General features: G+C 54.5%; 2 protein-coding genes across 2 annotated transcripts; both read left to right on the forward strand.

Annotated features, from left to right (window-relative positions):
- Positions 1 to 1,900: 1,900 nt before the first annotated feature.
- Triagg1_3769 (uncharacterized protein) lies at positions 1,901 to 5,518 on the forward strand (the record flags this gene model as incomplete). Its single annotated transcript, XM_062898098.1, has 2 exons — positions 1,901 to 2,115; positions 2,263 to 5,518. The coding sequence occupies 2 exons, from the start codon at positions 1,901 to 1,903 to the stop codon at positions 5,516 to 5,518; spliced, it is 3,471 nt and encodes a 1,156-aa protein (XP_062757272.1).
- Positions 5,519 to 8,216: 2,698 nt separating this feature from the next.
- On the forward strand, positions 8,217 to 8,930 carry Triagg1_3770 (uncharacterized protein; the record flags this gene model as incomplete). Its single annotated transcript, XM_062898099.1, has 1 exon — positions 8,217 to 8,930. One exon carries the CDS (start codon positions 8,217 to 8,219, stop codon positions 8,928 to 8,930), a length of 714 nt encoding a protein of 237 aa, XP_062757273.1.
- Between the last annotated feature and the right edge of the window lie 2,238 nt (positions 8,931 to 11,168).

An 11,168-nucleotide genomic window follows, 5' to 3' on the forward strand; every position in this document is an offset into this window, starting at 1 on the left:
CATGAGACGTTTTCAAAGTTCAGGACGCGAAGCATCTTCCCGCGTCCCCTCGGCTGTTCGCTAAGTGACTTTGCCGTACGAGTCCATGCATATTAGGCTATCCAGCTTTGGTCCTTGGCCGGCCAACCTCGTTGGATTCAGGTTAGCCACTTCATACTGCAAGGCAAAGCGACGGCTGCTCTGAATGGATGACGAGATGCCTGGGACACTTTGTCTCTTTTGAGCCTTGGTGTGGTGGCAACAGCCACGATGATGGATCTCACTAAGCTGTGGCAGCTAGAGCTCCTTAGCTTAGGTACACCTACAGCATTGCCGCATATTGGCATTGGAGCCTTGGAAGTTTGTTCATGACGGTCCCCCGAGGCGAAGGCCTGTGGAGCTATCGCTGTATGTATGTACGACGGCTGATCCCTCACGAACATGATGCATCGCGAGACACAAAGAGTTTCCTCGTTTTGTTGGGATTTCTCGGAGCAAACATGATTACGTCACCTGACGGCATTCCCAATCTTTTTTTTTCCGTGTCCATGAGTTGAACGACTATTTACAAGAGGCGGCGATGCATCACATGGAATATGCAGGGTAAGTGAGGCGAAGCGCATGACCCGAGACTGACATGATACATGGAGGAGCGATATGGCACCCGGATAGGTATGGAGTACACGGGGTAGATGTACTACGAAAAAGGTTATTTGTAGATTACGCCAATGAGTACCTCCGTGAATTGGTGTGTCTTGTTATATTTTACTTTCGTTAGCCTGTGCTGTATCAGAGCGCATACCGACTTGGTTCGTATTTGACGAGCATCCCCCTCGAGCCAGCGATTAGCCTAAGCGCTGTACTAGTACCTGTAGTCAGCAGATTAGCGACCTGGATGGATGTTGTGAGACGGCTGGGCTTAACCACAAGCATCGACAGCGCCAGAGACCGCTGAAGGATGACCGCTATGCCAACACTGGATGCAGCCACAGGCGGCTTTCAAATGTCTCATCCAAAAACATGTGCCAGATCGGGGGGGCACTCCCGCTGGGGATGACGGAAGCGGCGTGACGTATCACATCAAAAATAATGCAGCTGGTCCCCTAGACTTGGGTCTACCTAAGGCGCTGCTTAGGTACCTACTGCACAGAGACGCATGGAACAATTTGCTGGGCACAGGACCTGATGCGCAATATACGAGTAATCGCAATGACGGCCAATGGTTCACAAGGCCAAACCCCGGTTGCATGTACGCGTAATGTGCCTGGATCTGGGCTTTCACGTGCTGGTGCTGTTGATTGCTCATGAATGAATGAGCCTGATCAATCAAATCCTCGTTCGCCTGCAGGTGGGGGGGGCCGCCATGGGCTTGGGTTTTAGCGGTCTTGGGGCAGGGAAACAGCGACCCCAGACGTTGAGCTGTGACGAGATTTCCAAGGCTCAAGGTTGTCCAGAGGGGGGGAGGGCCCCAAAATAATTCAGGTACAGCGGGCTGGACGGGGCTGGATTCGGCCTTGCGTACCCCGTACTGCTGCGGTACTTGGGGGCTGCGTACTCCAAGGGCTCGGCGCTAGCGTGGTGAGACCTCCGCCGCAACGTCAATGCAAGTAGAGTGGCTGTATGGGGTACAGCATCCCTCCAGCGCCGGGTTGCGGTGCACTCGTACCTATCGGAGTACGGAGCGCGGCTAGGCGGCCAAGGCCAAAGGGCCAATCTCCCTGGGGACGCATTTTCCTCCTATCGTGGCTTTTCTACTGCTCAAACCTGCTCGGGAAACCACACGACGTCAACAAAGATTGGGAAAAACAGCAGATTCATCCGCCTCGCAAACGCGGTCCCTTCCGAGCCCCCGTCCATCTCGCCTCGCTCTACCCGGAGCAGAGTGAAGAGAAAGAAAAACAGCCGCTCGGTCGCTGGCGCGATGAACGCCATACAGCAGAAATGCCGCCCGAAGCATCAGGTCCTGGTGCTCAAGTGCTATCCGCGGACCACCAAGGGAGCAGTTGACGTCAAGCCAAACAGCAGCGAGCTGAGCTATCTGCTCTACTACGCGACCAGCCGGCGGTCCAAGATTCAAAAGATTGGCGCCTTTCTGGAGAAGAAGACGGCCAGCGATGTCTGGCGAATGCGCATTGGGTACGTGCCGTGTCCGGGCCTTGCCGGGGCATCCGCCTCCAAACCCCTCGGTGGCGATGGCCGTGGTTTTGATGCTGGTGATGGTGTCTGAGGTGTTTGAAGCGTTGAAAGCTGACTGCGGCGGCATTGCCCCTGCTTCTCGTGCAGTAACGTACAGGTGACTCTTGGTATCCTCGCCGCCCTCGTCGAGAAGTCGCCCAAGGATGCCGCCCTCATCGCGCCGTGCATCCTCAAGATCCTCGACCTCATCCTCCGGTCCAACGACATCACCATGATCGAATCCTCGCTGCCCACATGGGAGGCCTTTTGCGAACACCACGATCCGTCGTCCCTCTTTGCCGACCAGGCATATCTCAGCCATTACGTGTCCGTCGTTCGATCCTACGCGCAGCTTGCGTCGACCCGAAACTCGCCAAACCAAAACGCTGCGAGCCGGCCGGTCCAGATGCGGTGGAGGAACGCTGGGTTGGGCGCCATCAAGTGTATTTCGACCTCGGATGCCCTTTCTTCCGTGAGCGGCCGCCAGATCGACGTCATTGTGCCCATGATTTTGGAGAACCTATGGACCGACGATGAGACGCTGCTCGACCTGCTCCTGGAGCGCGTCGAGGCGGAGGAAAAGGTGGACACGGAGAAGCTTCTGCGACGCAGGACGAGCGTTGCCACGGTCCAAAATGGCGAAGCTGGCGGCGATGCGAACCCGCTTGCCATCTCCGGAACCGCCATGGACGCGGACAAGATGGCCGAAGAGGACACTGGCGTCTTGGCGCTGCAGTGCCTTAAGAGCATCTTCGTTGTGCCCTCCCGATCGCAGATCCACTCGGCGACAGCTGCCCTGCTTAAATTCATCTCGGAGCGCGTAAAGCAGGGAGAAAAGGTCATGACGAGCGGCGCCGCCGACCATGGCAGCGACGAGGGCTGGGCCATCAAAATCTTTAGCATCATTGCTCGCTGGGCTCCGGTGCAGGATCGCTATGTCATCTTGGTGATGGCCCTCGATACCTTGACACACATTCCCATGGGAGACGAAAACCTAGACCAACATGTAGCATTGACTGCCATGGTTGATTCTCTGTTGAGGTCCGACATCAACCTCATTGGCTTGAGTGTCATGGATGTCCTTTTGGGTCTTATTAAGCAGATCAGGAAGCTCTTTACTCTTTCCAACGTCGGGAGCCGAGCCGAGACTCCCAGCGACAAGGCGGCGACGGACAGCGACCTGGAGCAGAAGCTACACCAGCCCCAACGCAAGGAGCTCCTGGGACGACTTGAGCAGTGCGTTGGAGATCTTGCCAGCCACATATACTACGCGGATCAGATCTCGGACATGATTGCTGCCATTGTCGGCCGACTGAAGCCTGGCCGGTCGTCGAGCGCCCCCTCAACACCCCAAGGCGAGAAGACGGACGGCAACGAGCAGAGCAACCCTTCGCCTCCCTCGGCGACGGCCACCGCTGATCTCGCCGAGAGCCAAACCAACAACCTGGTCGACGTCTACTTTTCCTACACCTTGGGGCGCATCTCGGCACTCCGCATCGTCAAAATCATCCTCCATGTTGCCAATCCCGCTTCCAAGGTCAGGACCAATGCCGACTTGGGCCGCAACCGAGTGCCCGCCCAAGTCTGGGAAGGCACCCAGTGGCTTCTCCGCGATCCTTCGGGCCAGGTGCGGCGCGGATATGTCGATGCCTTGCTTACATGGCTGGATCTGGAGACGACTCCCATCGATTTGCTCGCTAGGGACGAGGCGCTTGAGCCGCACAAGTCCACGGCGGCAGGCATCCTCGCCGCCGCCAAGAATACTCGTGAGTTGCCCAACGGCCGGCGTGCCGTATCCAGCGCGTCGAACAAGGACCGCCAGCCCAGGACTCGCCGTTCGCAGTTCCTCCCGCAGCTTCACCTCGCCATCTACGACAACGCCCTCCACTTTGTCGAGTGCGACAATGATCTTGCCGCACTCCACACACTGCTGGCAAAGCTCGTGTCCCGTCTCGGTGTCAATGCCGTCCGCTACGGCGTGCCCATGATTTACCGCCTCCAGGAGGAGATCTTGGCCGTCGAACAGCCCATCCACAAGGTTCGAATCGCGGCTCTGTGCCACGGGTACTTTTGGGCCCTGACCGATAAGTTTGAGTTTGAGGGCTCTGCTGTGGGCAGGGCGATTGAGAACGAAGTCGCCCGGCGCAAGAGCAAAGGCTTCTGGGTGCCCGGCATCCACGTCCCAGCACTGGCCATTGGCCAAATTGGCCCACTGGGCGTGGCGGCGCCTCAGCCCGAATGGGATCTCAGCCTTCTCGAGACGGAGGAACTCTTGCCGTTTGATGACCGGGCCTCCCTGATCCAATGCATTGCCGTGGGCTACGAGGAGAGCACCTCGTTCCCGCCAAACAGCCCCTCTGCCTCGCCCGGCCGATCGCTTTCGGGACCTATTCTCAACACCCCCATGAGTCCCGGTTCCTCATCCATGGCGACGGCTCCTGACAGGTCATTGGAGCTTCCGGACCCCTACCGCGAGCAGATGATGACAGAGTGGTCTAGAGAGCAAGTTGCCGCCGCCCTGGCCGCCGAGGGCAAGACGGAATCCATCACCGGCTCACGGACGGACACCACAGCTACCGGCCTCAGGAACCTGACCATCAGCACCGTCAACGGCAACAACGGCTACCTCCCGTATTCGCCCTACGGCAGCCAGCATAACCTGCGACCGCGCTCTTCTCAAACGCACATGGCGGACCAAAGCCATCTTGGACCTCTTGGGCCCTCGCCCAGATTCCGGCAGGGAAGCATTCGAAGCGGCATTTCCCAGACGATATCATCGTCGAGCAAGGCCGGCGTCGCGTCTGTGGAACAGCTCAAGCGTGTGCTGTCCGGCAACGCTTCTCCCAACGCTTTTGGTTCCGAGGACGATAGCGGCGAGAGCATGGTGAGCTACGAGTATAGCCCGTCAGAAAAGAGCTTCAGCCCGACAGGCACAGACCCGGATCGGCCAACCACGTCGGCTGACGGCTTCAGCAAGAGGTCGAGGTCTGGCAGCTCTGGCGCCCCGCTGAGCGCTGGCTCGAACCGCGATAGCTTACCGAGGCTCTACCTCGATGGTGACCGCGAGGAAGAAGGAGGCCGGGGCCTGGGTGTCCCTCCCGTGCCCCCGCTCCCCAACCTCAGCGTCCTTTCAGAAAAGGGAGGGCAGGTGAATGGAGGAAACATTGCGGTTCAAGACTACGGGGTAAAGGCCCCCAATAAGCGTGTTTCCAACAGCCGAGGAGGTGACAGCATTGCAGCCCGGTCCGTCTTTGGTGGCCACGATGATGGTGGCAGAACGATGGATTTGCAAGAGCTTCTGAGGGGCATCGACAGCCGCCCTGGCGAGGGGAGTTTGGGTAATTTGACCAGACCTCCATATTAAGGGGGGGGATATGGTTGCACAACAACGACACATCATTACAGCAGCGGTGTTGGTGGCGAAGAGCAGTCTGACAGGGACTTTTGCCCCTATCTCCTCGACTTCCATTCATGTCACCTCTTTCCGTCTCAACCCCCATTTCCTCGCGCACACACGTACTCACATTCACATTCACACTCACACACTCACGCCCGCATATTCTCGCATACTAGCATTCTCGCATTTACATCCTCACTCACATATATACGCCGCTGCACACACACCAAGGTGGCATCATCTGCTTACCCCCCTTGGTCTTCTCTTTTGTATCTGTTACAGGGACAGGGTACTCGACAACTGGAAGAACGAGTGCAATGATAGAGCATGTGGAAGATGGTTGGATGAATAGCTCGACTCGCATTCATTTGTCACGCTGCAAGACAAACACGCACTGAAGCGCAGAAGTTCACATGACGGCAAACTTTTGCATCTCGGAGATGAAGAAGTCGACGATCACGGATTTCTTTTCTCACACTCAGTCTTTTCTTTTTGTCCTGGCTCCTGCCATCACTCTTTTCCATTTCATCTTATTTTTTTCTCCTCCATTTTATTCCCCCTCTTATCAGCAGCGGGTTCGCGTCTTGAAAAACCTTTTATTTCCTTTTTCTGAGTCGTCTTTTTTTTTGTTTTTTAATACTGCAATGTACCTACCTACTAGAAAGGCGGATTAAGCCGGTGTTTTAGTTTAGAATAATGAGGCTGAGCCTGGAGAAAAAAAGTAATCAAGTCTTTGCCGAGTTTGCATATGAGTATTAATCTCTTTTCTTTCTTTCATTTTCTCTCTCTCTTTTTCTACTTCTGCTTTTTGATGTATGATACTTGTGAGGCTCAACCACCTAGGCAAAGCGTTTGGCTTGACAACGTGCGACTGATATGAGCGGCATTCTGGCGTACGCTTTGTTGGAAGCTTCTCTTATTGTCGTGGAATTGTTGTTGCAGCGAGATGCTGTAATCTGATATCATAATGTCAATTCAAATTATTGAAAACTCCATGATAGATGTGCGATTCATCCTAGGTGAGAGAGACATGAAGAGTAATTGCACGTAATTCATTATCAAAGAGCCAATTAATAGAGATTGCTCAGTACACCTATTTATTCATTTCCATTTCCTTTTTCTGCTTTCCGTCGAATACCTACGCCAGAATGGGACTGTGGCTTCTCTCTCTACCTGGTACCTGGTATCTTTCCTCAGGCATCGGTACAAGTTTGTCTGTACCCCTTCTAATTTTCTGCCTCCCCTGACCTCCTTCTAACCCAAAACCACCTCCCAACTCAACTCACGCACGCGCACACAAAAAGCATTTGATCGCTTCTTCGTAATCACGCAAAAACCGCTCGTTTCGTTTGCCAGCTATTTGGCACAGCCGCATAACGCGCAGGCATGTTGGCCCGTTTCACCTTCAGTGTCTGGCGCCGACTAACCCCGTTACAGGCCCTTCAGCACCGTGGAACAGAAGGCCCAAATTACACTTGTCCTCCCCCCCTGCTCGATCCAGCAGCTCCTTGGTAACCCCCTGGTTCGTCGGTCGGTGCCTCGAGGCCTCTCTTCTCGTGCCAAGCCGCGGGATGGACGAGCCTGTCAGGTACTCGTATGAGTCGAAGGCAACCTTGACGGTCTGGATCGATCGCTGCTGGGACGGAGCGAAATGCGAGCTTGCAGAGTAACAAGCAGGTATTATTGCCTGTATGGAGGCTATAATGAACGCGGCTGGACACGCGAGCACAGACAGACACGAGATGTGAGGCAGCGCGCACATGGAGACAGCCAACCTCGTCTCACCCCATGGGGACATTGACACTGGTCACGCCTTGCCACACGTTGGTGCGCCTTGAAATCTACGAGTAGCATTAAGTGCTAGTGCTGCAGGCGTGGATGCGGAACACGATGCTCGAATTGCAGCTGTTCTGCCGCAAACTCGCATGCTGTATGTACTAACTTGCAGTACTAGCCTCACCGGCACTGCTGCTAGCATTCGTTCTATTAGCAGACCCGCGCCGTGTCGATCCGCTTCCCCCGAGCACAGCCTCATTCTTTGTCTGGATCAGGGCAGCTCTTCGTGCTGGCAACCCGCCTTCTTTTCTCCTCATCCCCAAACCTCGTTCTCACTCTTTGGCCCGCCGTTGGGCATCCTTTCTTTCCCACGCGAGACGATAACCGCAACGACACGGCCTTCTCCAGTCGCTCTTGCTTATAGCTTCAACATTCATTACGTCAAGGGTTTGCCGGATGCTAGCTTATTAGGACCCCTGAGCAATCTGCCTTTGTTTCTTTGTCAGATCCAAACCATTCTTTCTTTCGATCAGCACCTACGAGCACCTACGAGCACCTGCCTGTACCCTGTTCTGCGTACTTTTTGCTCACGCCATCACACAACCACTCAGGATCCCACGCGCACATACACATACACATACACGTACTAATACTCCGTATACCACCTGTTCTATGTATGTAGTATATGCACGCTCGCCTCCACAACCCCTTGCCGCTGTTGCTTACTGAATTAAAAGCCTGCAGCTCTGGTGGGCTGCGTTGGTGGAGACCCCCGGGGCTCACACGTTTGGCCTTTTGTTCTGGAAATCTTGCATCCTGCTCGCATCTCAGACCCGTCAAACCGTTTCCTTCAACCGCCTTGCGCAACCGCCACGGCTCGGCCCGGGCCATGGATTCATACGACGACGACATCCAGCGGCAGCAATATCATCCCTCGCACTCGATCCCCAACGCTGCTTATCCGGACGACTCGCCATTCCGACAGCAACAGCAGCAGCAGCAGCTCCAGGCGTCCTACAGCAGTGGAGGCTTTGGCGCGAGCCCTTCGCATCCCTCGCATGGAATGACGCCTTTGCCCTCCCACGTGGGAGCTCAACCTGGATACCAGCCTCATCATCAACAACAGCCTCAGAACCAGGCAGCTTGGCAGCCCTACGATATCCCCAGCAGCCCTCCGCCTCCCTATGACCCGAATCAGGCTCCCAGCACATACCAGTACTCGCAAATCGATGCAACGGCTCTCGCCAACCCGGCTACACGTCCAACTACGCGCGTTGATGTAACTGTTCAGACGGGGGGGATAGAGATGATGCCGCTACACGGCGCGACAATTGCCATGTCTCCTCAAATGGCACCCTTGGCTCCGGGGGCCTCAACCTCGGCGCTGACGCAGGCCAGCAATGCTGCTGAAGACCCCTACAAGCTAGACGCCGCAGCTGCGGAGCGCAGGCACAAGCAGAGGCGCCTCAAGATGTGCATCATCCTCTTGGCCGTGCTGTTTATATTCTGCGGCGCGCTGATCATCGGCGTGGCCTTGGGTGTTGTTAAAGGGGCACTCAACAAATCACCTGATCATGGTCCCAGTCCTGGTCCTGGTTTCTGATCTCGAGGCACGTTGATCAGTCTCCCTCGGCCGCCTCCCATATACTGGGAACAGTCATGCTTTGATCTGCAGAAGCCGGCGTCTTTCTTCTTCTTCTTCTTCTTCTTCTTCTTCTTCTTCTTCTTCTTCTTCTTCTTCTTCTTCTTCTTCTTCTCCTCCATGTTTTAGTTTCTGCCTTCTTCCTCTTCCTTCTCTTCCTTCTTATTTTCTTCTTCCCCCTTCTTCATTGTCCTTTGCGCGGGAGCGATGGGATTGTGCCGTACATGAATAACAAGGGACGGTGACGATACGAACTGTATAAGCATGCTACCCACATCATGTTATGTGCGAGCGAGGTGTCATGGCGTCTGTCTGGTTTGGTTTATGATTTTGAGCTGTTTCGGCCTGTTGTTTTACTTTTACAAACAGGGTTGGATGTGTGCCTGGGTGGTGTTTTGCCCGGGTGATTTTAGCATGTTTTGGTTTTATTTTTTGGTTGGGCGAATAGATATATCTGAGGCCTAGGATTTGCGGATGGTAATAAAGGTTGGGCGGCCAAAATCACAAAGGCGGCCGGGATAGATGCGACTTGTGTGGCATTGCTCGCATGCCAGGGACAGTTGGTCACAGAGCTGCCATCTGCTGGGAGCTAGGAAGGGAAACGTGATTATGATGGCTACCTAGCACGAGCTGAAAAAGACTGGGTTTAATTTTTTTTGGCATCATTGTTTTGGCCACCGGTGATTTTCATACTTGATTTCTTGGGTTGATATGGAACATGATTTGCTTTGCACATGCCGCGTATCAGGTAGGTATATGCGAGGCATGGCATGCTACATGCTACATTTGTTCTGGTGCTTACTGGCTGAGACGAATGATTCGATTCGTGATCATCAGATGCCAGATACAGAGCAGCATCGCCGAGAAACTTGCTACATCCTTTGGCCTTGTTCCCCGGCGCCGTTGCTTGTCATCCGGCATAGCCACGTTGCCCTCTCCCGGGGCCGTGCTTACACGAGAAATCTGCCAACGTCTTGCCCTTTTCTTCACCGTGTCTTACAAGTATGGCATGTTTATACTACATGTTTGCTACAAAGTTTGTCACGGCTGTCAGTCAGCAAGCCGATGCTTGTTCCCCCTCAAGCAAACACTTACACAACCCCTGCAAAAGCAAATCCACTCCGTGCACCCCCACCTCTATACGAGGCACGACAATGGCGAGCTGAGAACAATGCCATGACGATGAAAACATTCGCTTGCCGGGAGTAGAAAAGCATGGACGCATCATCTAGCGCATGTCGACAGCGGCAGTGGCGGTATCTCGAGACGAGCCGTGGTGGATTAGCGGCATCGCCGTCAAGGTTTGGCGGCAGCGGGTAAGCTAGGACGAGCTGGGATTCGATTTAAGGATATGACAAGCCCAGCTCGCATCTCCAATCTTTTTGCCGTTACAGGAAATGCTGATTGCTCCGGGAAGAAGGCAAACGGAGGAGCCGTTTTTTTTTTTTTTTTTTTTTGCTACTCCATAGGCCTACATGCACCGAGTAAGCACATGGCTCACGGCTTCAGGATACGGGGACTAACACGGGCCGCTTCTAGGAACCGCGACCGAAGAAGTGGGATCGGCCGCTTGGAGACGAGCTTCTGAAGCAAAATGTCGGTTCTCGGCGTGGACAATACCGAGCTTCTGCTACTGCATCCGGAGTAGCATGTGCCATCCAGATTATACCGACTAGCGATGCTGGGGGATCAGAGCTGTGGTTTGCCAAAATGAGTTGCATGTGATGGTACACTACTAACACATCTTTTTAGTGGCCCGAAGGATCGACAGGCTCAATAGCATCTTGAAGAAGCACCGACAGCCATCGGTGTTGGGAGCAGAATAGGCCAGGCAAGTCCTGTGCTGAGGAAAATGCTCTCTTGCGACTCGTTTGAACCAATCTACCGTCCAAAGACGACGTTTACTGGTGGCTTCCATTTTGAACGCGACTTCTAGGACGGGGTCGGAGGATTTGTGCATGGAGATGGTGATGCGAGCTGCAGGTATGTCCCCGAAGAGAAGGAGACAGAAGTTCACATGCCGGCCGGGGCCCCAAAACACGACGAAAATGGATTGCTACTATCAAAACAGAATCAATTTTGGGGGCCACATTCGCGGGTCTGCCTTGTAAGCGGGACATCAGACCGACTTTGTGGGATTTCCTAGATTGGATGAGACAGCTGCGAGTGGGTGCAGAATTTTTTCCCCCCAAACCCTCG

This window comes from Trichoderma aggressivum (assembly GCF_033847375.1).
Source record: "Trichoderma aggressivum f. europaeum strain CBS 100526 chromosome Unknown scaffold_011, whole genome shotgun sequence".
NCBI classification, from domain to species: Eukaryota; Fungi; Ascomycota; class Sordariomycetes; order Hypocreales; family Hypocreaceae; genus Trichoderma; species Trichoderma aggressivum.